Source organism: Ursus maritimus, unplaced genomic scaffold (assembly GCF_017311325.1).
Source record: "Ursus maritimus isolate PB19 unplaced genomic scaffold, ASM1731132v1 scaffold_9, whole genome shotgun sequence".
Classification (NCBI taxonomy): domain Eukaryota; kingdom Metazoa; phylum Chordata; class Mammalia; order Carnivora; family Ursidae; genus Ursus; species Ursus maritimus.
Window position 1 is genome coordinate 66,560,215 of NW_024427107.1, and position 26,881 is coordinate 66,587,095.

Here is a 26,881-nt window from a genome sequence, read left to right on the forward strand (position 1 = left end):
AAAGGTTACCTTCACTGTTCAGGAAGGGGGTTACGTGATGAGTGGGAAATAAACTAATTTCTGCAGGGCAACCCCCATCTGACTGCTTCTGTAATGGATACTTTACGGGGTGGCACTAGCCAACCCCTGTGTGACCTGCGGATGAACACATCCGAGCAGGTTTAATTAGATCAGAGACACAAAGGGCTATTCCCTCCTTTGATAACAACGTGGCTCCAAGTCCCTACAAAAGCAGGCTAGAAACAAAGGCAGCATAACAGAATCCTAATTGAATCCTTCCCCCAGCCGGCCCGCGACAGTGATTTACTTGGAACCTGGGAAGTGGTGGCTGGAGCAGGAGGGAGCCCGAGACTCCACTAGAAGCCAGCTCCAGAAGATGAACTACCTGGGGGTGGGGAGGGGAGGTAGCAAAGTCTTTGTTTTGTAGCCCAAGTTTACACAACTATTTATTACACTTCACAGGGGGCTGCTTGTGTGGCCCGCGGCTCCCAGACCTGGGCCTGGTCTCTTCGGCCTTATACCGCAGGAATCCCCCGAAGTACATCACCCCGCCTCCCACATCCCACACACACCCCTGGGGGTGGGGGTAGCAGATCTGTGGCTCTGCCTGCAGGCAGGGCGCCGCCACAAACCCTCTCAGGCCTCAGTACCGGGCACCCTCCAAGCGCAGGGGAGGAGGGGAAGCGGGGAGGAGGCAATGGCAGCCACTGGTCCTCCGAACTTTCCTCCACCCCCGAGTGCGTAAGAAGGGTAGATTTTGGACCCGGGTCCAGCAAGGCTTAAGTGTCAGGCAAGTCCACCGTTTGGCCCACCTCAGAAAGGAAGACAGATCCAGCGGGGCGTGCAGGAAGTGCCCCCAGCCAAAGTGCTCCTACCTGCTCCCTCTTCCTCCTCCGTCCAAGATAACAAGCCCAAGCCACAGCTGGCTGCGCCCTTCGCCAACTCTCCTTTTTTCCAAATGGCGCAGGAGCCCAGATGGGGCCCGGAAGGTGCTGGAGGAGGGAGTGAGAGGAGGGGGAGGGGGCGGCGGCGGCTGCGAAAGGCTCCCTCTCAGGACTCGGCACTCAGCTCGCCCCTCAGTGCACCGCCGCCTCGCGGGCCTCGTCCTCCCGGCCGGGCGCAGGGGGGCGCCCGGCAGGCGGCGTAGTCCGCGCCGCGTCGATGTCGCCCTCGTCCGGCTCGGCCGGGTGCAGGTGCGTGGCGAGCTCCTGCAGCACCGCCGCGCGCCCGATCTGGTCGTTACGCCGCTTCTCCATGATCAGGTCCTCCAGACTCTGAAACTCGAGCGTGTGGCTGCGCTGCGCCGAGAGCTGGATCTGCAGCCGGTAGGGCTGCTTGCCGATGCGCAGCTCGCCGCCAATCTTGAACTCGCGCTTGCCGTAGCGGCACCAGGCGGCGAAGCTCTCCGAGTTGCGCCAGCTCAGCTCGCGCTCCTTGGCGCCCACGTGTGCCAGCGCGTTCCGCACCACGGCGCCAGGGCTCAGCGGCTTGTAGCGGTACAGGTCGTTCACCACGCGGCCGCGCCGGCCCTGGCTCGCGTCCGTCAGGAAGCTGTTGCTCACCTCCAGCCGGTGCAAGTGCACCACCTGGAAGTTGCCCACGTATACAGCCCAGTGCGGGTACTGCGCCTGCGACACGAACTCCACCAGGTCGCCAGGCCTGCACTTGTTGAGCAGGTTCTCGGGCGTGTAGGTGCTCAGCGCCGCGGAGCCCGGCGCGAAGCTTTTCTGGTAGATGCATTCGTCGCGGTAGAACACGGAACACTCCACCTCGTGCAGCCGCGGGTCATAGGGCTGCGGCGGCGGCAGCGGCGGCCCGTCCCCGCCGTCGGGCAAGCCTTCGCCGCCGCCGCCACCATCCGGCCCCTGGGGCGGCGGCTGCGGCTCCACGTCCTCGTCGTCGTTGGAGAAGATGTAGGAGACCCCGATGCGGGGCCCGTCGTCCCGGTCCACGCCGGTCGGGTCGGCCGTGGGAACTTCCTTATAACTTAGGTGGGTCAGTTTTTCCACCTGGTTACCCATCACGCTGCGGATACACGTTCACACAGCCGAGAGGGGAGAAAGCGAAACCACCACTAGGGTCATTGGCACGGGTCCCCGGACAGGGGTGGAGACCACCTGTTGGGAGAGGAAAGCAAGGAAGCCATGTAGGAGCCCCTCCATGAAAACGACGATTTCTTAAGAGAAGGCGGAAGGGCTGGGGGGCCAAGCACCTGGAGCCATTTTACGGGGAAGCTCGGATGCGGTGAGCCTTCCCTCATTTCTCCACCTCTAGGGTCACGGTCGCCGGAGGCCGGGCAACTCTAGCTCTACCCCGCCCCCAGCACTTCACCTCGCCCGGGCAAACGCCCATTGCATCAGCAGCTCCTACCGCTTCCGCCCGCGCCCTACCTGCCAAGCCCAGGCAAGAGGGGGTAAAGAAGAGAAACTTTACTCCAATGCCCTTTTTCTTAACCCTCCTTTCACCGCAGGGCCCTAACTTAGCCCCTGAGACGGCCCCCAAGGCTCCATCCTCGGGGAAACCGGCGAGGATCCTGCAGCTCTGCCCGGGCAGGTGAGCCACCCTACCTGGCTCACCTGCGGCGCTTTCTCCTCCGGTCTCGCCCGCCCCTCCCCCGCGCGCTCGATCGCCCTTTGGTTCGGGTTACCTGCGAAAACTCACCCGCAGAGAGGTGGAGGCCTTGGGGAATTGGCCCTCCCTCCCCCCAGCAGCACCTTGAGACTTCTAGGGTGAGTTTGCAGGTGTGGGATCCGCAATCCCTCCTCTCCAGGCGCGGGTGGCAGCGAGGCTGGGCAGGGGGGAGCGACGCATGTCTTGCCCCCACGGCTACGTAGCGCCCCAAGACTTGAAGGTGGGGAGCAATGCCTGTTTACACCGCACCCCTCCCTCCTGCTGGGGCTGCTGCTCCCCCTCAACCTGCTCTCGGGGGAGGTGGGGCGCTAGAAGGCGGAGAAGGAAGCAGCCTCGCTGCCCGGCGGCGGCAGCTCCCGCTCGGACCCGGCGAGCAACAAGCGCCGGAGCGGGAGGGACGGGATTGTAGATCCGGCTCTGGGCTCCCCGGGCGGGAGCGCAGCCCCTGGCATTTAAAGAGACAGACACTTGCTCCCGGAGCCCAGGTCTTTCCCACAAGGCGCGGAGCCTCTGGGATCCCCGCCCCGCCCCGCCCCCCCGGGCCGTGAGGCTCCGCCCAGGCCACGCCCCCGCGTCGGAGCGGGTTTAAATCCGGCTGGTAAGTAATCAGTGGGCGGGCTGGCTGACACTGATCGCTTGTGTCTTCGCTGGCCGCTGGGAATCCCGCTTGCCTTCTTAGAGCAAGGGCTTGCTGTGGGGGTCTTCGCTGCTTGCTCAGTTGGTATTTTTCCGAGCTGACGGCTTTAAAGAGATATTGGAAGGCAGACGCCACCTGCCAGTGTAGAGATGAGAGAGGGAATAAGAGTTTTGGTGTTTGTTGTGTTTCCCCTTAGCCTCTTCTTTCCCAGAGACCTGGAGAGAGGAGTAGTCATTAGATAGTAAACAGACATTTGCTTCTTTCTTTTCTTTCCTAGAATGTATTTCTTGCCAAAGGTCACAGAAAAGAATTTTTTTACTGGGGCAGCTCGAGAAGCGTTTCAGTTTAGAGTTGTTTCTAGAATGAGTGCTGTGAAACTTTCCGGTTGGGAAAAAAGCTCACAGAAAGGAAACAGTATAAAACAGAACGAAGACTTAGTTGCTGGCTTGCTTCCAGGCCCTGCGCTGTATTTTATTACATGTCCTGGAAGTTAGCACAAAGTAGATTTCATAACCTCTGTTGTTTTGAGAGTTACCAGGTCATCCGGTAGTTAGAGAAAACATTTGCTCTAGTTGTTTTTCTTGGGGGTAGGGGATGTAGGAAATGTCTAATTGTCCTTAAATTAAGAACAAATTAGCAGAGGCCCCCGGTGAATGTATTTCCTTCTTGCTGACTTACAGAAGGAAGTGACAGGAGAGGAGTATTGCCTATTAACCTCCACCACGAGGGTACACTTGCTTCCCCATGCTGCTTTTGCTTTTTTTTTTTTTGTATTTGTGTGTGTGTGTTTTGTTTTTCCTTTTGTTTTGTTCCCTACCTAAGATGTTACTGAAGTGTTCTTTGTCTTTAAAAAAAATAATAGATTGGAGTGGGGGTGGAGTATTGTTAATAGACAAGCTTAGGCATTCACTGGAACACCAGACTAATTCGTAGTGGAATTAAGAATGCAATTTAAGACCTCTTCTACCCTGTTTTCCATCACTGTTTCTTTTAACTAAATTTTTCCAGGTAACACTATTATTTATTCAGTATGCATACCAACCAGTGGAAACAGGAATATACTAACACTACTGCGATCCTTTTTAGTTTGAGAGAGAAAAAAAAAAATCAATCTACTTAGGTACTTTTGAGCCCGAACAATCAATATTGGCAGGGCTGTGATGGAAGTTAGTCCTTCAGCAAGTCTAAGATCACAGTATAAGTTAGGCCAAAAAGAGACTTCTGTGTGCCTGCTGTGCAGATTAAATTAAAATATTTTCTGAACAGCCTCAGGCATGTACTCTGAGGTGCTGTTGTTACTTGAATGCTTTGTGTCACCATCATGTGAGCTCATGGAGGTACCATTTTGCAGGCAGGAGTTAGACTTACAGAGGCCATGACGAGTCATCTCATGTCTGTTAGCCTGAGAAACCTCTGCTAGGGTCAGCCGCCGTAGGCCGCTTTGCCTCAGCTGGTACTGGGCAGGTTGGCTGGGGATGGGACAACCCACAGGACACAGAGGTAGGACAGTTTGCTTCCAGCAGTCTGGGACAGAGATCAAATGAGTAGGAAGCAACACCTGGTTGTAGGTGCCTGTCCCCTTGTCTTGAGGAGCTGTGTTCAGGTATGTGATCATGGCTCAACAGCATTTCTTGAGCAAACAGAAAGTCTCAGAGGAAACAGGTTCTGAGTCATTTTTATATCCCAGTGCTTGGTAGTTAGTAAGTGCTCAATAAGTGCTTGATGGAGGCTTTAGCAGAATTCCTGGCCATCTCGATAGCCTGCCTCCTGGGTAGCTTCTTCCATTAATTCCTGATTAGGGCCCACCCTCCATCTGGTCACGTAAGGCTCTTGGTCAGAGGTTATATAAGGGCCCCCAAACATTCTTTGCTCATCTCAAATAATCGTTTAATGAATTTAAAGTTAAATTAGCTGTCAACAATCTCGAGACTTGGGAAATCTCATGTTTAGATTTGCAACTTTAGTTGAAAAAGCTAACTATGTAAGCCCATCAGGCCCACATTCCGTGATGGCAACAAAGAGCTAGAACTAAGCGATCGCTGCCTTGGAGATACGATGTAGTCTCCCCTGGCCCCCATGCCATCCTACCCACCTCAACTACCCTAGTTCCTTGGCTGGCCTGGGGAACCTCTGTGTTGGCCATCTCTGCCATTCAAGTTCTGTATTACACGTTGTATCACTTGATTATATATAATTCAGCACTTGATCGTATACCATCTGGTATTAGTCTTTAATTCATGTATTTAAAATGTCTTTTCTAGAGAGAGCTTGATTCAAAACATATTTCTTGAAGACGTACTAGATACCTACTTGTCTTACACGCCACACACTCATTCTACAAATTCAACAGACAGCATGCTAGGTTTTATCGGTTTTCTATGTCCCCATGGGGCTCAGTGTAGTGGAGGAGACAGAGAAAGGATAGACTTCTTAGGACAGTAGGACATGTTCCGAAGGAAGGGGAGGTAGAGGGTGCCTAGGGGAGGTCCCAAGGCATGTGGGCACAACTGAATTCCATACTGCCTGCCATCGGGGGTGTTGGACTGGTGAGGGCGACACAACTCTAGAATAATAATGACAACTACCAGTGAGCACTTGATTCTATTATTCTGTTCTCTTTAGAGAGGCTAGGTGACTTCTCCCAGCTGGCGAGTGGGACAATCTCACAGGTCCCCTTGACTTTAAGGCTCATGCTCACAACCACTTTGTTTTAAGTAGAGACAAACACGTTCTTTAAGATTTGGCAAATGCTTGAGTCTTGCTGCTTTTCCTGGACTCCAGAGATAAAGCCAAGAACACAGTAGACAAAGTCCTTTCTCTTACAGCATTTATATGTTGATCGGAGGAGAAGTGGCAAATAAATCAATGAAGAAGAATAAGGGCCATGAAGAAATTAAAATAGGGTAATGGGATTAACCGTGGCTATGGGGGGGGGGCAGTGGGCCTACTTTGGGTAGGGTGGCCAGAGATGGACTCCCGAGGAAAAGAAACTTGAGCTGGCACTGGGATGAGCTGGTCTTGGCATTCCCTCTGCGTTTCCAACCACAGTGGGAAGGAATTGGGATGTTTAGGAAAAGGAAAGGAGCCAGTGAGCAAGGGGCTGGGGTGAGAGGTGTAGTCAGAAAGGTAGGAGGCTTTGAGGTTTGAAGGGCCTCGGGCTGGCTGCCCTCGGAAAATGGACTGACAGGGATGGGAGAGGAAGCAGGTCTGGTCTACCAGAAGGCGTTCAGCACAGATGGAGCCTGGCAGACAAAGGAGGAAGGCCATGAAGGCACCATCCCTAAGAGCAGCCGCTTTAGGCTGAGATTGGGATTCTAAGCCACACTGTCGCTTCATCCCCCCAGCCCGGCAGTGACCCAAGTGTCACATCCCACACACCTCCTCGGAGGAGACGCTCAATAAAAGCAAGCTGTGTGGAATGCCAGTTAGTCAGTCTCACAGTCTTCCTGTCCAAAGCAGTGGGGAATAATCGAGAATTGACATTTCTACCTGACAAGGCACCGGCCCTGACTCTGCAGGTGTAGTTGGTGGAATGGCTCACTCCAAGAATGTACAACACAGGACCACGAGGGCAGAATGATCCGATTAGGCAATCTGGAACTCGGCCTGTTCCCCGGGCTGGGCCCCAGGCTCCTGGTGGCAGCAGATAGCTGAGTGAATTTGCTGGAAAACAGGTTCCTCCACACCTCCTTATATTGGGAAACTCCCAGACTTACCTGCGCCTGTTCCCCACTGCGGGGGAGGGGTAGTGGTTGTTGAAACCGTAGGAGGTGAGCGGTAGCAGAATGGAAACTAGTGACGTGGGCTGGTATCCTGTTTGCCAGGTGCATGACCTTGGAGCCTCTCTTCTCCAGTTGGCCTCCTTCTCCAGTCTCTACAGTGGGGCTGAGGATACTCCTTGTCTCGCTTGTGAATCCTCCCCTGAGACAGCTTACGTGGAAGCATCCTTTAAACCCTAAAGCCTGTGGAGATGCCAGGCATTATTTGCACAGCGGGTAAGAGCCAGATGATGATTTTAACATGGGGAGGAAAAGGAGAGCCATTTGTTGTAGGCCTGCTCTTACTAAATTTCCATTCCAATCCTGTTCTGTACATTTCCCAGATAAGCACCCAAAGTCCTAGGGATAGGAATCTTGCTGACTGTAAGTGGGAGAAGCTGGATTCAAATCCAAATCTGGCTGGCTGGTTCCAAGTCTACTTTTCCTGCTGCATCAGGCAGCCTCAGGGACGGCAGCATAGATATTCCTGTAGACATCGGCCAGTCCAAGGACCAGGGGTCTGGTGTGTCTTCTGGATGTAGACTGACCAGCTTGTCCTGGTTTGCCTGGGACTATCCTGATTTCAGCATGTCCTAGGCAAACTGGGACAGTTGGCTGCCCTACCTGGGTCCTTCCCCGTCCTGGTCATTGCCCTGCCTGGAGTGTTGCTGGAAGTGGAGCAGGGATAGGAGAGGGGAGCAAGGTGAGTCCGGTGTTTAGTCCAGACTCACTCTCACAAAGGGCTCGAATCTCTAGGTGAGGTTATAGACACAGCAGTAACTGGATAAGCAAGGCCGTCTAGTAAAAAAGGCAACAAATAATCTGCTTTGGGCATGAATTCTTTTTTCTGTCTCTTTTTTTAATCAGATCCTTGACAGGAGGTGAGGACTGGGCCTCTCTCTCCTCTGTGAGCTGGTGGCCTGCAGCTGCTCTCCCTACCCTCTCAGTCTGGCTTGTCTTGGGCTTTAAAACCTGCATAAAGAGTTTTGCACTTTAACTGAATTATTCCTTGACCTTCAGATTAAGGAAGGAATCACAGAGGCTGCTGAGTGGTATCCTTTTCCTTGGCTTCTGTATTTGACTCCCCCCCCCCCCCATAACCAGCGCAGGCTGCCCTCAAGCAGGCTGGGCCAGAGCTGGGCTGCCCTATGGGTGGGCACGGTGAGGACATGCCCTTAGAAGGGGTCTGGGGCTGGAACGCCCACACAAAACCAGTAGCTCTCCATCCACTCATCCTGTGGCTAACCCGTGAGGCAGCTTTTACTCCTTTTCTGGAAGAGGGCTCACCAGTGGGAAAACACTGAGGCCTGTCTCTTCCAGATCCTTGCTGTTGCGGAAGGCCCCTGACAACGTACTGTTGTTGTTGAGCCGGAGAGTTTGATTTGTGCTCGGGAGTCGGAGCTTGTAGCTGGGCTCCTGCAGAAGCCTCATGAAAGATGCATTTCACCAGGCGGTTCCAGGGGAGAGACCGGCTTCAATTACAGCTCTATAAATCCAAATATTGGCATATCTGCAAATCCAAATGTAGAGATTTCAAAAAAAGTCTAAATTCTTAGAATCTTATTTTGCACTTCTTGTGCAAAAAAGGGGAGGATGAGATATTTAGAGAGGAGACAGGGCTGTCAGTAATGAGAAAAGCTTCAGCACAGCAAACCCAACCTCCTTTTCTTTCCTTGGGCATTCTTCATGCTTCCGGGGAAGAAGAGCTAAAATGAGGGAGGAAGACTGCATTTGTTCAGCATGGCTTTCTGCAGGACAGATTAGGGAGACCACCCACCCAGGTTTTGGGGCGTAGGACTCAACAAATCTGGTTGGTCGATTTCGATCTGCTTTCCCCAAGGGAACCTCATGGGGTGCTTACCCCACTATAGTCTGTTCACAACCCAGCAGCCCCTAGCAATCCCATGAGACTATGAGCCAAGCCAGGTCACTGCTTTGCTCAAATCCCTCCTGTGGCTCCCCCTCTCTCTTGGGGAAGGGCCCAAATCCTAAAATGGCCCCCAAAGCCCTGGTTTGTCTTCCACATTCCTCTCTGACACCCCCTCACTCACACCTCCAGATACACTGGCCCCTTGCTTCTCTCTCACATTTGAGAGAAGACATTTTGCTGTTCCTTCTGCCTGGAACACTTTTCCACCAGATAACTTCATGGTGTGCTTGCTAAGTCTTGACTCAGATGATCGCTTCCTGGTGAGCCTTCCCTGGCAACGCTCTTTAAAATTCCAAATGTCTTCCCACACATACTCCTTATTCTTCTTCCCTGCTCAATTTCTCTATCACTTATTCAACTCACTTATCACATGTTAGGATTCTATATTATTTTGTTTATTACCTTTCCTAATTCGAGTATAAGCTCTATGAAGTCAGGGATTCTTGTTTTGTTCGTGGGGGTAGCCCTAGCTCCTAGAACAGTATTTGACACGTGCTAGGATTATTCTTAATTTAGAGATGAGAAATTTACTTTAAAAATTTACTAAATGCCTGTGGTGTGCCAGGCGCTATCCTAGAGAGGTGAATTTCAGAGGGGTTAAGAAGTTGAGGCCAGGTTAACACAGCTAAAGTCACCAAGAAATTACAGCTGTGCCCTGTTCACCATGGTAGCCACTAGTTTTACATGGTTCTATGTGGCTGTCGAGCACCTGAAATGTAACTGGTCTGAAATGACCTGTGTCATAAATGTAAAATGCTCACTAGTTTTACAGTATGGTACAGAAGAGTAAAATATCTTACTTATTTTTTTCCAAGTGATTACACGTTGAAATTGTAATATCTTAGATCTCTTGGGTTAAAAGATAATTTTACAGAGCCAGGACACCCACCATTAACATTACCGAGCATGTTCGACTCCCTCCCAACGAAGCGACCTTCAGAGAGGCATTTGGGGATTCTTAGAAGGCATGCTTATAAACAGTACAAATTGACCTAATAATTATATTTCTCTTTGTCAATCAGCAAGAGAGGCGGGGGCCTGGCTTTATGCTTCAGACTCTGTGAACTAAGTCCTCCCACTTTCCATGGGTTGGCAGAGTTGGGTTTCTGAGTCTTTGAGCTTAAGGATTATACCTCAGATGATGAAGAATTCATGGAAGTGGTAATAAACAAATAAGAAAGTAGCAGTTCATATCAGTAAAGTGCTTACTATAAATAGCACCATTCTGAGAGCTTTATGTGTATTCACTCATCTAAGCCTCACCTATGAGCGAGGCATTATTATCACTATCCTCAAGGATCTTACCCATGACAACACAGCTAGTGATTTGCAGAGTCAAGAATCAGACACAAGACAGTGCCACAGAGTAGGGGTAACCTCCAGCCACCCAGCTGGCCCAGACAGTAACCAATATGGCTGAGTTCCTTTGTCTTCATACTCCACATTCCTTCCATCTTTGCATTCATTCATGAATCTGACTCCTCACCACCCTTCTGGCCTCATATCCTCCCAGTTTCCCAGTTGCCCATTCTGTATGGCCCAGTCACATCAGTCCTTGGTTTCCTGTCCACACCAAGCTTGTGATTACCTCAGACCCTGACATGTCCATTTCTTGGGCCTGGAATGTTCTGGAATTCCACTCTTCACAAAGCTAAATCCTCTGTATTATTTATGCCTCCAATTAAGTCGAGTCCTGAGAGGGGGTTTTGCTAACGAGCTTGTCACCCACCTCACCCTTCCTCAGCCCATTTGTTTCCTACAAAGCACTTATCACAATAGTGATTGTATTTGCTTCTTTCATCATTGCCTGTGTCTCAAGGAGGCCAGGCTGATGTGTCACTGTTGCACCCCCATTGTCCACTGTAGTGTCCTATACACAGTAGATGCTTAATAATTATGTGCTGAGTAAACAAACCCTTCTTTGGGTTAGCCTGATAATCTCATTTTGTGTGGCTCAGGAGAAGTGTTTCTTCAGAAAATGATTTTGACTTTCAAGGATGTGTTCAGTTTGCAAAACTAAGGTGTGAAGTGGAACTGGAAAGAAGCTGATGGAGTAAAGTGGGTCAAGAGGGAGAAATAGAAAAGAAAAAAAAAAAAAGGAAGTCAATAAGATCTATTAAGGAGAACAATACCAAGAAAGGATTTTGCTAAAGTTCATGGTATTGGGGGTTGATTGCCAGTTGAGTGGATGAGTTATCCGATGAGATTGTAGGAGCAAAGGATGGGATGGAGTTCTCCCTCTACATGGGGAGGACTTACCTGTGGGCTAGCCCTGGACTCTGTGGCTGGGGCTGAAAGTGTACCACTGTGCACGATAGTCAGCTGCTGTGCCTGCCAGTCCCGTTCCAGATATCCTTACTGAATGCCTACTTTGTGCCATCCATCATTCTCCCTTGCTATGCAGAGGGACCAAAACCTGATCCTTGCCCTCTGGGTGCTCAGGGCTCCTTCTCACCAACTAGCATCTACTGAACAGCTTAGGAGATGTTCAGTAAATATTTTTCAGTAATGGATTAATGAATGCATAGAATTAAGCCTTTGTCTTAAGAGTCCCAAAAGCACTTGGGGATGCCAGACAAGGGATATTTAGAGACTGAGCCAAAAGGATAAGTGTATAAGCTATGTTTACTGAGCTTTTGCAAATTGGAGAAGCTATAATCACTTCGTACATAGCTTTTGCAGGGGAGGAAGCAAATAATTTTGCTCTGTCTTAGGTTCATTGGCTAGGGTCCTCAAATTAGACTAGCAAATGACAGATTAACAAGAGAAAAACAAATAAAAGCTTATTAACGTGTGCATCACACACATACATAGGAGCCCTCTGTGATGAGTAGATCAAAAGGATGGTTGGAACTTGGGCTTATATAGTATTTTACCAAAGTACACTAATTTTGTAGAGAAGTGACAAGACAAAGGACTTTGAACTTCTAGGGAAAGCAAATTGTGGGAAGGCAAATATATGGGGAAACTAATGGTAAACTAATGGAATTTTCTGTATGCCATCTTATCTCCAATGGTACAGGAAGTGGGGAAGGGGGACACCCTAACAAGAGGAATTTATGTTCTGTCTTCAGGCAGAGAGGGGGAGGGCAGAGAGCTTTTCTTATATTTGCTTCTTCTCAGTTGTCTTCAACTCAAATTAATCCTTGTGCCAAAGCGACACCTTTTGGGGTAGCATATTAGGCTACTCTTTACTGTGAACCAGCAAAAAAATGAGGTCCTGTCTCTAAGAGATAGCAGGAGAATTCATTCTGTGCCAGGTATGGTGCTAACTGTTTGTAATCGTTACCTGGTTAACCCTTCTCAAAACCTCACAGGGCAGGTTCTAGCGTGATTCTAATACCCATGGTAGCTGGGGAGAGTGAACCATCTCAAGTGGCAAATCAGCCAACCAACAGGATATGGACCCAGACAGGTCTGAATGCAAGCCCCACTGGACAGGGGACTCTGGTACGTCCGTCAGCCACTGATTGTCCCACTGACGTGACCAACAACAGGGAGGAGCATTCTTGGTAAGGAAAAGTGCAGCCATTAACTGTTTCTTTCTCCTCCTCTAAGTGGGGCCTGCTTCCACCAGAGCATCTAGCTCAAGGGTTTCAGACCAGTGTCTTAGACTTTAGCATATCCATACTGATTTCAGTAACAGACTGATAGAAGTGGCCCCATTGGGGAAAGGAACCCGAACTTTCTATATCCGGATAGCCCAGGGAGAGGGAAAATGAAACAACCTGGGGACCCTGACTAATTTGACAAATGAATGTATTACTATGGGAGGGTCTGAGTCATTAGAGCTTTGGGGACATGCCAACTATGATAAATAAATTGGATTTCAGTGTGCCCTACCAAATCACTATATCCTTGCAGGCACTTAAACACCACACCAAACCTGAGCATGAAGAACTCTGCCATTTTGGCAAGGTCGGAAAGATTCCCATTCCCACCTGCCAAATTTCCCTCACCTAGTGATTTACAGATTCCTGCCCCAAGTTGTCAGGGACTTGATCCACATTGACCAATACTGTACTTGGCCCCTTTCCTTCCATTAGCAACAAACCCCAGGGGCTCTTGCTTCCTGGATCATTATGTAAATGAGTTACAGGCAGAATCTAACAACCATTAACTAGAACACTCCACCTTGACCATCTCTAGTTAGCTGGATTTCTGCTTAACTGAAGGTTAAATAAAACCTGTCTTGTTTTATTCCTTTTTATTGAAAATCTTTCTAAACTATGTTAGTTCACCTACCTGCCTAAGTTTCCGGAGCAGAATGAAAATAATTTCATTTTTGCTTGATGATCAGACATCTTGCAGTGCCTTGGGGCACTGTTCTTGCCTACTGGTTAGGATTAAAATTTCACTTTTGTTGCAGACTGTTGTGAGAAATTGGGTGCCAACTGTTCTAAGTTGAAAAGAAATTAATTTAATTTTGTTGAGAGAAACGCAGCATCTTGCCCTCCCAGTGCCTAACAGAGTGTCATGCACATTCTCTCAAAAATGCTGATGGAGTCAATGAATGCCTGATATTGAATTTATTTCTTGCAGTTCCCCCCCCCCAATAATTGTATCTTATGTTTATTGATTGCTAGTGATCTTTCCAGGTGTTGTGCTAAGCCCCGTGCAAGCTTTACGGTATTTCATCCCTTGTTGCCATGCAGTGGGTGGGCTTTATTCTACAGATGAAGAAAAGGAGCTTCAGAGAGGCTGAGAGACTTGGCAGGGGTTCCCAAACCAGGAAGGGACAGAACAGAATTCACATTACTTGAGGGGTTTTATGGATGGCAGTTGTCCTCTGCATGTGGGGCTAGATGTTCCAGAACTGCCTCAAAACCACAAGAAAATGGAACCTATAGGAAGTGGAATTGAAGTGGGACAGACACACGTCCACCCCATGGTCCTGGACTCCTCATCTGTGAGGGAATCAGAACAGCATATTAGTGCTGAGAAGTGATTTTCAAATTATCTGTGGGGATGGGCCAGGCTGGCTGCTTGTTTTGTTTCCTGGTTGATAATTTCTAACTTTTTGTGCGCAATACCTTTGTAAAATACCATCGATATAAATTACTAGAAGAATGAAGTAAAAATAATAAAATGATGTACAAGCCTTAACTTTTGCTATTAGATTTAGCAGATATAAAATAACTGTCAAGTAGATATAAAATTTATAGAGGCTCATTCCCAATTTTTGTTCTTTCTCTGTGGACAGGTAACAAGGAGTCGGTGGACCAACAGAGGTGCTCCCATTCCATTTTGTAGTGCTGGGTCCTGGGTCGGACTGCCCCTCCTCCAAGTGTGGTCTTTGACCCTGCAGCATGGGCCTCACCTGGGCGCCGAGCTTGCTGGAATGGCAGGATCTCAGGCCCCCACTTGGACCTGCTGAATCAGAATCTGCATCTGAACAAGGTCACCAGGTGATTTTTGTGTGTGTTAGCACATTGGAAGCACTGTCTTCGAACATAGGCTCTGCAGTCTGACCACCTGTTTTAACTAAGCTCTTACCTCTTACTTCTGTGTGACCCTGAGCATCTCACTTAACCTTTCTGTGCTTCAGGTCCCGAGTTGTAACAGCTCCCCCTTCTCTGGGCTACTGTGAGCACTGCGGGGTCATACACCTGGAGGGCTAAGGCCGGAGGATTACACTCAGGGAGCTGGGTCCAGAGCGCTGGCAAAGCCCAGCACTGTAAGGTAAGAGCTCTGTAGCTATTGTTGCTGTTGTTAATGATTATTATTATTATTATTATTATTATTTTTTTTTTGTACTAAGCCGTCCTATTGTCCTTGAGGTCTAGGCATCCAGGCCAAGGATGTTTACTTTGATGATCACATATCTGTTAGTTGTATGGAGGGGTCCCCTTCCCCTGCCTGACCCACGTTGTTTAAATGGCTGCCAAGGCCTTTTAAAACCCACTTGGACAGGTTCCTCACCCCACTCAGGACCATCTGTTCACACTAACTGTCCGGAACAGAGTGAGTCTCCAAGGGGCCCTCCAAGCTGGTAAGTTCTGGCCTCCCAGGATGTTGAGAGCAGATCTCCCTGTGGCTTGGTGGATCTTTCTGGCCCGTGGAACCAAGGCAGTTCAGCTGGGAGAGAGGATCCCTGCTCTGCTATGGGTGGTGGGGTTTCTGGGGCAGCCATGACTCGGGCTGCTCTTTCTTTTTCTTCTGTTATCTCTACGGATGAAAACGAGCGTGTCCACTGGTGAGACTAACGGTTCCGTGAGCCGGGGCCAGGCAAAGGCAGCAAACAAAGTGAACAGTCAGCCAAGGAGCATTTGCTGGAGATTTACGTGGAAACCTGCTCACAGATGCAGGGCTGCTGGATTTATAACAAGGGTGGGATAATTTGTTCTTGTGTGCTAAGATAAGGGTAAACAAATTTCATGCTGTGATGTAAGCTCCTATCTGCAGAAGTCAGGAAAGATTCCCTGCCCTGCTGCTGAATCGCGTGCTTGACAAATTATCCTTAGAAGCTTATTTCTCTGGAGACTTCATCTAGAGGTCACGCTGGGGCCTGAGTGTGAAAGGTGGAAGGACATGCCTGGTTGCAGAGGAGGGAAACTCTTATGTTCCTGTGCATGTGGAAGCCCAGAAATGACAGTGGCCATAGCGCTGGCTGTAGTATTTGGAAAATCCCCGAGAGATGCTAGGGTGCCATTGGGTAGCTCTGTGGGATCCATGGGCATGGTTGAGGAAATATGGCTGGAAATGTGAGTTCCCCTTTCACCCCATGCTTGGCCTTGGTCCAGCAGACACACACACACACACACACACACACACGCATGCATGCACACACACACACACACACACACACACACATGCCCTGGCCCTGCCCTTTATACTGTCAACAGCAGGTAGGTAAGTGTCCTGTGTTCCCAGCATGCCCTATCACACCTGCACCAAAGGAAGCCTTCCCTGGGCTGCAGGAACTAGCTGGCCGTCTCTGCCACCCCTTCCACTTCTCGAGGACAAAGGCACTCTCTTGATCATCTTTGTATCCCCCATGCAGGAGCTACTCTATATATTTGAATAATGTTTACAGAAATAAGAAAGCAAGCTAGAGCTCAGAGCGTGGACCTCTAAGAAATGTTGGAGCGCTACTCAAAATTTGGCAAATGATCTATCATATACAATACTTGGCGTTTTGCATATATTTGTTTTATAATCCTAGTTATTCTATATGTAATTATTATTACCCCACCTTACAGACCTTCCAGCGGAGGCTCCAGAACCAGGAAAACACAAGCCTTCTGTAGTGAAGCCAGGATTAGAACTTACTGCTCTTAGATACCCAACGCCTCTTTGCCCAAGCTGATTCCAGGGTATATCGCTATCCATGGTATATATTCAGGGTATATATATATATCCAGGTATATATTCCTCTTTGCCCAGAGTCCTGATTCCAGGGTATATTGCTATCCATGTTCGTTAGGGATTTCCCTGGGCCTAAGCGTGGGTACCATTTTTCCCACCTTTAAAATAGAAGGAGAGACAGATTAAGATCCCATCAGCTGCTTGTCAGCGGGCGTCAGGAATGCAGAAGGAGGACGTGTGCAGTCAGGCAGACTGGGCTTTAAGGCTTGGGCAATGTCAAGTCCCCAGTAAACTGGATATTGCTACACAGCCTTGGGTGTGAGAAAAGTGAACAGGGAGCCAGTCAGTAGCACAGGGCCTTCTAGCGGCAATTCATCCCAGGGGCTGGAAATCCAGTCTAAGACTGATGAGTGACCAGGCTAGTGTAATAGAGAACCAGTGATCCCAAAAGATGGGCGTGGTCCTGTTTGTGTGTTTGCAGAGTAAGGCACACATACGTGCACACTTATGCACACATGGACACAGTCATCAAGAGAGTGTCTGTGTGTCATCAGCGACCCAGGAGACATAGGATAAGATTCTTCTATGTTGCAGATGATATCATCCAAACTCTCCGGCTTTTCCACGTAGGATTTTTTTTTTTTAATACTTTATTTATATATTTGACAGAGAGAGAGGACGCAGAGCAGGGGGAGCGGCAGGCAGAGGGAGAATTGGCTCCCCGCTGAGCAGGGAGCCTGATGTGGGGCTCGATCCCAGGACCCTGGGATCATGACCTGAGCCAAAGGCAGAGACTTAACCAATTGAGCCACCCAGGCGTCCCGAGGACTTTGAAGATCACGAAGTCTCTTATTCATCTCCCTCTGCCCATGATTTCCATACTCTTGGTACAGATGGCATGTATAATATATCACATTTTATGGAAAACAAAGAGTAATGTATGTGTGTGTACATGTGCATATGTATATATGTACACACACACATATATATATCTCACTATATATATATTGTTTTTTTCCATGATTTTTCCATATATACACTATTTCTGAAAGTTTATCCAAAAAGCTGGTAAGCATAGTTGCCTCTGGGTAGGGATCTAAGTGCCAGAGTTATAAAAGAGAATAACTTTGCATAATATCCTCTTTTATAATATTTGAATCTTTTAATCGTGGATACAGATTCCTTGTTGAAAACAGTAAACTAAAACAAACAAAAAACTATGGTCAAGCGTCAGTCTTAACACTCGACTGTTTCTGAATTGGTTCCTCTGAGCAGATGATTGTTTCTGAATGTCATTAACTCTCTGAGTATTTATGATCCGGTTAAAGGTCATTTAGGGTTCATTGGAAAGAAGTAGACTGAAGGAAGGCCCCTGGAGGTGAGGAGGATGGAAATGCCCTAGGGGGTGGCAGTTCCTCCAGCTGCAGCCAGGAAAGGCCAGACCACTGGGGCCTGACAAGTGCCAATCATTCTAGCAAGTCAGTTAAAAAATAAGGTGAACTCTCCATCTTTTTTTTTCCCCAAAGATTTTATTTATTCATTTGACAAAGAGAGAGAGTGAGAGAGGGAACACAAACAAGGGGAATGGGAGAGGGAGAAGCAGGACCCTGGGATCATGATCTGAGCCAAAGGCAGACGCTTAACGGCTGAGCCACCCAGGCGCCCCTGGACTGTCCGTCTTGACACCTCGCTGAAGGAGGTGTATTTAGAAATATGGAGAGACTTGAACTGGACTTAGGGAACTTATTTTTTATTTTTGAAAGTAATTCGGCTGCATATACCAGACATTTGCTACTGGACTGGGCTGTGGCCACAGAACTGGGATGCAGACTTTAAAAACAGAGTTAGCTGACTTTGTTTAATACCTGCCTTAGGCCGGATGGTGGGTAGGCATTACAGGTCTCATTTCATCTTAAACAATCCTAAAAAGTATGATCGCATTTTACCTGTGAACAAAATGAAGACCACAGGAAGCTAGGGGTTCATCCGATGTGGTCGCAGATGTCACAGCTAACATGGCAGAATCACAATATGACACCCAATTCTCTCTGATTCAAACCCTAGGCTTTACCCAAGACTGTCCAAAGAAAAGAGGGCGGGGGAGGGGGAGCTTATTGTCCTACTGTATTGGCAAATATTTATCCTAAGGTAGTGGCTCTCAGACACTGACTACATCGGAATCACCAGAAGGGGTTGTTCAAATACTTATTGCTAGCCTCGCCCCCAGAGCATTGGATTCAGTGGGTTTGGGGTGGGGCCTGGGAATTTGCATCTCTAACAAGTTCTCAGGTAATGCGGATGCTTCCGGTTTGGTGACTCCCCTTTGAGAACCACTGTCCTCAAGAGACTAGAGTGGGTGTTCATAGAGCTTAACCGGTGATTTTAGGATCAAATCTGATGGGAACAGGGCAATTTCATGCTGTTTATATTTCTTGTAATTATTTTCTTTGTGTTTTTCCTTGGGTTTTAGTGAAATACTTTTTGAAATTATCTACCTATCTTATCTATTTTAAGGTGAAAGAGGAAAATGCCTTTGTGGTTACACATGAGCCAGAGAGAAAGGGGGAGCAGTGCATCTTGCATCTTATGGTATGGCATGCAGAGGTGACCCCAGGACTCCGCAGGGGAAGACCAAATCCCTGATCAGGACTCTTCCGGTTGCCATTGACAGAAATCTAACTCATTTCTCTCAAGATCAAATTTAGCTATGTGAAACCGCAGCTCACTTTAAACAGGGATCTTAAAACCAGTTTTCTGTTTTTCTTGTACAACAACAATTCTGGAGTTAGATGGTCACTAGCATTGCTTTAGCAGCTCAACAATATCAGGTCTGGCATCTCTGTGATTCTTTTTTATTTTCTTTTTTTAAAAACCCATGATCTCAGAAGAGCTGCTGTGGTGCCAGTGATCACATCTGTATTCTAGTAAGGAAGGTGGAAAGTGGAAGAGATGTGGTCTGCCTCCTCAATTGTTATATCCCTGTGTCACATAACCACATCTAGCTGCAAGGGAAATGGACAGAGCATTTAGAGCTGGTACATTGCCACCCTACACAAAATCAAGATTTTTCAGTCAAGGGAGGAGGAGTGATTGGATATTAGGAATACACTGAACAGCCTTGCACAGGAAATTGGGCAAAATCCAGAAGATGGTGGCTCCAGGAGAAAGGCAAAAATGAGTGGTTTCAAGAGAGTTAGAGGGGTTAGCTTTTGCTGAATAACAAGCCATTCCAAAACTCAGCATCTTTTAAAGTTTAAGTTTAAATAAAGATCCATTTCTTATGAATCTGTGGATTGGCAACTCATGTGGGAGACTCACTGTGCTCCATGTGGTGTCCACTGGGTTTAGTGTTGCATCTGTGACCTTAGCTGGCTGGCTGAGACCGCTGGGATCCTTGAGACACGTACATTCTTCTTTCTACATGGTTTCATATCCTACTATCACCTTCTTTACATGGTAGCAGGAAGGTCCTAGAGACCCACAAGTTATTTATTGTGGAGAACAAACCAGTCTACAACTTGGTGAAATTAACAACTACCCTTTCATTTGCTCATAACTCTGTGCACCATCATTTTGGGTAGGGCTCAACTTGATGATTCTTCTGCTCATCTCTGATATCCCTCATGGGGCATAACTGGGGCCAGATGATCCACGATGGTCTTCCTTTTATGTCTAATAAATGGTGCTGGCTATTGGCTGGGCCACTTGTCTCCAGCAGGCCAGTCTGGACTTCTTCACATGCTGACTAATTTCTAAAAGCAGCAAGGGAGAGGGTACGTCCCAATGCAGAAATACTTGTCAAGCCTCTATCACATCACACTTGCTGATGTCCCACCAGCCTAAGCAAGTCATATGGCCAAGACCCAAATCTGTGTGGGAGAGGACTGTGCAAGTTGTGGATACAAGGAGACATGATTCAAGTCTACCACATGTACCTTAAACCAAGGACTTGAATGTCTGCAGGGTTCTCCCTGTCATGTCTTTGCTTATCTCTTCATGTCCTCTTCATTCCTTTGGACAGAAGCTTTCCCTGGAGCCACACCTGCCGTCAGCTCCGGGAATCACTTTTTCAGTTCTCCAGCAAAGGAAAAAGAGTCTTTCTCCCTTCAGCTCTATTCTGAATACCGCTGGAAGAACTCCAGTTGGTCTGTTTTCAGTAAGACGCCCAGCCTGCAGCTAAGGAATTAGGATACGAATATTGGCAGTGCCCATTAGAGGTGCATATCTGGATCGGGGTTACAGAAGGAGCACTGTTGGACACTACCCTAAAAACAAAGTGGTGCCTCTTCTGGAATAATGGAGATATACTGGCTGGAAAACACAAATGTATGGGTGCAGACAACATTAGGGACCATTTGAACAGAGAACCTCACAGACTCTCTAGTGGATGGTTTTTGTTTGTTTCGTTAGTTGATTGGGAGGGTCGGTTCTAATAAGAATTTAAGCTAAGCTTAAATTCAGATTCTATCATTTTCCAAAAACACTAAACCAGTTTACACATTTCCCCTATTTTATTCAAAAAAAATGCAGACTGACATCCACTGCTGGCCCCAGTGGGAAGGTTTCTAACTGGGTGTTCTCTGTGGCAAATATACAACAGCGGTTACATTGTCTTGTCACTCAATTGTGTTAGGATGACAACACAGAAAAGCAAAAGAAGAAAGACCTCAGTCCTTAATTGGCACACTTTGGTCACATCAATGAGGATCTATTTTTTTTTTCCTCCAATCCCGTTAGGAATTCAAGAGTACGCTAATGACATTTCCCATTGTGACCTGTGAATATATGGGAATGAAAATTGCTGGGATCGCCTCTGCTATGCATGGCCTCTGATGGGGGCATTCCAGGTGAGTGTCATGGAGGGCTTCCAGCATGAGTGGAGTATAAGGGCCCACTCTTGCCTTTTTAATTGGAGTGAGGGAGGGTAAAGAGAAGCAACCAGGGAAAGTGCATGGAGTGTAGGAATGCTGGTCTTTGGGGAATGCAATCCACTTTCCACAAATAGCAGAGATTCCTGAAAGGCTTTGGGCAGGCTCTGCTGGGTAGCCATGGCAATGCGGTGCTTCTTGCCTCCCTGCTGCTGGAGACAGTGAGTTTTCTCCCCCCTCCCCAGGGGCCTTGGTGGTGCAGCCAGGACTTACTTCAGAAACTCCCAGACACCATGGCTACTCTGAAGCGCTCCGTTAATTGGCGGAAGTGGCTCCTAACTGTCTGAGTGCCCTGCGGCATTTCATAGACTCCCCTTCCGCCCAGCAAACATTTGCCAGTAATTGTGGGGTCACCACTTTGAGTTAACAGGTTCTGGTTTGCCTTCAAAGGGTCGTTGAGTTCTCGGTTGGATTCTTTGTTCACAATCGGGGTGTGTTTATAAGTAGGACTGCCGAGAAGTCTTGGCTGTGACTTTGGAATATGAAAACAGTCTGGCTTCACATATACCCAGTTCAAAATCCATGTTCCCTCCTGTCTATATTTTTCCATGGTTTCCCATACTCACGGGTCCTGGATAGACATTTGTGGGAGATGCCTGGGCCCAAACTGGGATTTCTCAGCCAATGCAATGGAAAAGTCAAAGTGAGAAGATTTACGTTTCAATCAGGTAAATTGTGCTGAGGTCCACGAGAAGCCACAAGGAGACCATTGGCCTTTCTAAAATAGCAATGGGCTATAGAGCAATAGCTTGGGCTATAGAGCAAGGAGTCGGTTCAGACTATTTAGGGCACACTTGTGGTCCTGGGGGTGGGGATGGGAGCTGGGGGGTAGGCAAAGCAAGGGAAGGTTTCATGTAACTGCATAGCCATAGTGGTATCTCAGGGACCCACAAGGAGAAAGTGAGATCTGAGATGAGTTTGTAGGTAGAAAGTGGGAAGGACTGCACTCCTACTTCAGCTAGGACCCATCTATTCTTATATTTTATACACCGAGTGACCAGCTAGGATGCAGATTTCAAAAAATTAGTAGACTTTTTAGAGCAGTTTTTGATTTACAGGGACATTGAACAGAAATTACAGAGCGTTCCCATATATCCCTTTTCTTCTCCACCCCCCAGTTTTCTCTTTCACCAACATCTTCCATTAGTGTGGTACATTTGTTACAATTGATGAACTAATACTGATACATTATTATTAAAGTCCATAGTTTTGCGTTCACTCCTTGTACATTCTGTGAGTTTTGACAAACCCATAATGCCCTGTATGCACATGATAGTGCCAGAGAGAATAGTTTCACTGTCCGAAAAATACCCTGTGCTCCATCTATTCAGACCTCCGTGAACTCCTGGATTCCACTGAGCTTTTTACTGCCCCCATGTTTTCCCTATGTCATTCATATCATTGCAATCATACAACATGTCGGCTTTTCAGATCGCCTTCTTTTATTTAGCAATATGCACTTAAGTTTCTTCCATGTCTTTTCATGGCTTGAGAGCTCATTTCTTGTTATCACTGAATAGTAGTCCATCATTTGGACCTACTACAGTTTGTTGGATGTATATTTTAAAAGAGGTCTTCTACAGAAAGCATGTTTAAAAATCACTGCTTTAGAAACAAACAAACAAACAAACAAACATTGGGTTAGACTTTATGGCTTGCTTTTATGAGGTAGCCAAGATGTTGGATAGGCCACCTGCCAGGGCAGCACCCATGTAAACAGGTGTGAGGGTGGGTCCAAGTGATTGGGTCACAAAAAACCTCAATTCCTACATACACATAAAGGACAATATTTAAAATGGCTGATGTTAAGAGAAAGAACATTGGACCAGGAATGAGAAAATGTGGTCCAATATGAGTTGAGCACAGAGTGACAATTCGTTTATTCACTCATTCATTCATTCAGCACTGATTTACTGAACACCTAATTGGAAGACGTCACGCTTGGTCCTGGGAACAGAATAATGAACAAAAATAGATGCAACTGATGGAACTTTCAGGAGAGTCAGGCACTCGCCAAAGAGATCACACCAAAGAATATACAGTTACATGCAGAATGAAGTGTTTGAAGGAAAACAGCACGACTGCAAAGGCTGTTACTCCTGTGACCAGCCCCACTAGCATCCTGCTTATCAGACCTTTCTGTTCCATTGTCCTCTCTATAAGGCAACTCCATGATGGAAATGCAGCCCTTTGTGGAAAGACTGGGGCATACAGGAGGTGTAACCCTCTGACACTAATCCAAAGAGCTAAGTACCTCCACGCAGTGCAAGGGGGCCAGAGACAATGAAGCTTTATTTCTTGCTTGCTGTGTCCTCCATCTCTTTTTTCCTACAAAATATATTTTGAGCAGTCATGATATTCCAAACATGGGAGGTACAAAATTAAATAAAAGATGGTGTCTCCCTTCGTGGATGAGGCTGATGAGTCAACATATAATTGCATAACACAGTCCGATGGCAGCCCTCACAGGGTGTTCTGAGGGCATCCACATGTGTCTCTCCTGTAATATGTATTGAGTGTCTGCTGTGTGCCAGGCATTGTGTTGGGCCAGGGATGGAGAGATAAAGGAGGTGTAGGATCTGCCTATGAGGACCTCACTTTCCAGTGCGGGAGATGATCTGTCAGTGTAACTCAGTACAGTGAGTCCCAAGATAGGGGCAAGAGGTAACAGAACTACTTGGAAGAAGGCACTACTGAGAATCCTCGCTTAAAATCTTTTTTGCTTTAGGCAGAGGAAGTAGACTTCTTCCTAATTTATGGTAAAATGATTTATGGAAATGTATATACGTAACTATTTTAGCTAAAAAAATTCTTTTCACTTAATCTGGGGCCTGAGATGACAAATTCCTCACTCTGCAGAGGGAGGCTCAGTGTTGCAGAATTAAAGATTATGCAGCTTCCTGAGGTGGAAGACAGAAACCGGCATGCTGAGGTCAGTCCTGCTCAGATGCAAGTGGCATCTTTAGTTCTGGCTATGACTTCTCCTAGGGTCTAGTGAATGAATTAGATGTTGGGAGTGGGGGTCAAATGTAGCCCTGATTTTCCTTTTGGAATAAAGAATCAACCATAGCCTGTCCTAGTCTATTGGTCCCAATGGTAGCCTCTCTTGGTTCAACCAGGGCCATTAGAGAAAGGCCTAGTGTGCATCTGGAATATGATTCCCAGCCAGGATTTAAATGTGTCTGATGGCCTCTCCCAGCCTCTCTGCACTGGCAGGTGTTTTCTGCCCCAATATTATAGGGTCCAGGATGCAGGGGCAGCAAGCCCAGTGAGTATGTCTGGTTTTTGCCCACTTCCTAGAACCATTTATTGCCGTTCCAGTGTAGCAGTTAAGAATGTGGGCTCTGGACTTCACCAGATCTGGTTTTGAAATCCGGTTCTGCCACTGAATAGCTGCGAGGCCTTGGACAAGTGGCTTTACTTAGTTCTAAGAACCTGTCCGTAAAGTAGGTATGATCATAGTACTTACATTAGGATCCTGACAGGAAATAGAGGCTGCACTCAGGTTAGGGTCATTCCAGCAGGTTTTATTTACAAAAAAAAAGGGAAGCTATAAATGTGTGGAAGTGGTTTAGGAAGCCACACAAGGTAGTGAGGAAACTGGTTCATAGCAGAGCTGTGGAAACACATAAGCCAGTAGGAAAGAGGGAAGAGGCTAGTGACAGTAACTCAAAGGGGGAAGAGGTATTTGGCAAAGGCCTCTTTGAGAAAAGCCAAGACCTTAGTCTACCAGAAGTGGCCTTATAGAGAGAGAACCTGACCTTCCTTTCCCTCCTTTCTCCAAAGCCCTGCTCTCCTGAGGCTGCCTGTTGGCCGAACGCAAGGAGAAGCTAGGGTGCAAGAGAGCAGGTGTTATAAGCTGTACAAACCAGCCTCCCAGGGCGGAGAGAGCAAAGTGGAAGAGGGTGAGGACAATGGTGGAGGGCAAATGGAGCTACCCAGCACAAACTTCACAGCTTGGCAGAGCTGATTACAGAATGCAATGACCTTAAGGGCTTGTTGACCTTAAGGGCACAGTTCCTGGCACTGAGTATTTAAGGAAAGTTAACCGGCACACTTAGTATTTCTGTTTTCTAGATCAGATGTGAAAGAGTTGGCAATGTTTCAGGGCTAAGCGCATGAAGCAGGGCCTCACTGGAATAATAGGGGTTATACATGTGGTCCTTACCCGTGCCCAAGTCATGATGAGTTTGTGCTTCCTTTGGTAGAAAAAGAAAACTGAGCGTGTTTTCTCCTGTCCTGAGGAATGCTCAGATTACTTCTTGGAACCCATCCCACCTCCTGAAACTCCTGTTATCTTTTCTTTGCCATTTCGGGTTGCGTGTGAATGTGCTACTATAAAGAAAATGTGATTGAAGCTACTGGTCACCAAAGTAATGGTTCTGAAAAGAATAAGGGTTATTTGGGTTATTAGAGGGGCAGGAAAAGGGGACTCAACTTTCCACAAGGCAGTATGGGATGTAGAGGGTACGAAGATAACGTGAGCTCTCATCATCAAAGAGGCGGACTCGTAGGGATAGGTCCATCCCCAATCTTGGTATTAATGGACATTCCACATGGTCCTTCTGCCTTAACTTTCGATGTGAGCCTGAACCATTCATGGTGCCTAGATGTCTGTAAATTCCGTGTCTTACCTCACAGGAGTATTCCACAGATTAACAAACATACAGAAAACAGGTGAGTCCTTTTGCATGGGGAGGGGAGCCTGCCCTTCTACTGCCCACAACTAAAGTTCATTAGTCAAGATGGGGTTGCCGCTCCATTCCCCCCTCTTACTGATGGTTTGAACTCGGATGAGCCATGTCACCTCCCTGAGCCTCAGTTTCCCCATTTGTTAAGGTGGAGTAATAATACTTTCCTTGTGAGGTTACTTGGAGTAAATGAAATCATGCGTGCAAAGGACTTGTAGGCAGTCAATGCATGGCTCTCTCTCTTGAAATCTATTTTATATTATATTAATTAATTATGTTATTTATTTAATTTTTAATTCTTAATCTTATATTTCATGTTAAATAGGTTCCTACCTCCTCACACTTGCTCCCACTGATCCTGCATCTGGAAGGCTGTCCTCCTCACACCCCACACCATCAACTCTTCTCTCTAGCTTCCCTGTGTCTACCCTTCCCTAGAACTGTATTCACGCCCCATTCAAGACCTCACACGCCGAGATGCTCTTCTGCCCACAGGCTACCTGCCGGGCTGCACCCTCAATGCCAGTGGCACCTGAGTGGTCATCCCAGCAAACATGCCTCAGGCTCCTCGGTTCCAGACATGCTCTCTCACCGAGTCCTCACATCTGCCCTACGGGGACTGTTACCAACACTTTATGGATGGAGAAACTGAGGCACCAAAAATTGCAGCATTTTTACCGAAGGTCTCAAGGTCCAAGTAGCAGAGCCCGAAGCCGAACCTGGTCTGACTCGGGGGCCTCCGTTCTTCTCTGCACTAGGTGTGTTGGCTCTGGATCGAATCCCTGCCTCATCATAGGTGTTCCAGAAGTGCTTGTTGAATTAACTGGAACAAACACCCAAAGCTATACTTAGAAAGTTTTAACTTCATGGACTACATACCCTTCTGTGAAGAAATGCTGATGTAATGAATTTACGCCCATGAGGCATAGGAGAAAGCTAGGTTTAACAGTTTATTTTTTTAAAAAGATTTTTATTTTTTTATTTATTTGAGAGAAAGA

General features: G+C 47.5%; 1 protein-coding gene and 1 long non-coding RNA gene across 7 annotated transcripts in view; one reads left to right on the forward strand and one right to left on the reverse strand.

Moving 5' to 3' along the window:
- Positions 1-2,943, reverse strand: part of LRATD2 (LRAT domain containing 2) — a 223,604-nt gene extending 220,661 nt beyond the window's left edge. Inside the window, exons 1-2 of one of the 4 annotated variants that reach the window (XR_005833628.1) lie at positions 2,662-2,943; positions 1,726-2,117 (exon numbers count right to left, since the gene is read on the reverse strand). Coding sequence is in view for 1 of the 4 variants with exons in the window: in XM_040625655.1 (XP_040481589.1) it covers positions 1,077-2,021 (945 nt within the window). In the remaining 3 variants the exon portion in view is untranslated. Of the gene's footprint in view, positions 1-875; positions 908-959; positions 2,356-2,661 lie in introns of those variants that run through there. The other 3 variants (XM_040625655.1, XR_005833629.1, XR_568206.2) reach the window with 3 other exon arrangements.
- Positions 2,357-26,862, forward strand: LOC103661685. Of its 3 annotated transcripts, none has more exons than XR_568207.2 (5): positions 2,357-2,729; positions 14,160-14,364; positions 14,505-14,638; positions 21,002-21,111; positions 26,209-26,862. It is a non-coding gene; the product is annotated as an uncharacterized LOC103661685 (long non-coding RNA). The 3 variants fall into 3 exon arrangements; XR_568208.2 differs by lacking the exon at positions 26,209-26,862 and adding an exon at positions 23,096-23,493; XR_005833630.1 differs by lacking the exons at positions 2,357-2,729; positions 26,209-26,862 and adding exons at positions 3,111-3,229; positions 23,096-23,493.
- Positions 26,863-26,881: the final 19 nt, after the last annotated feature.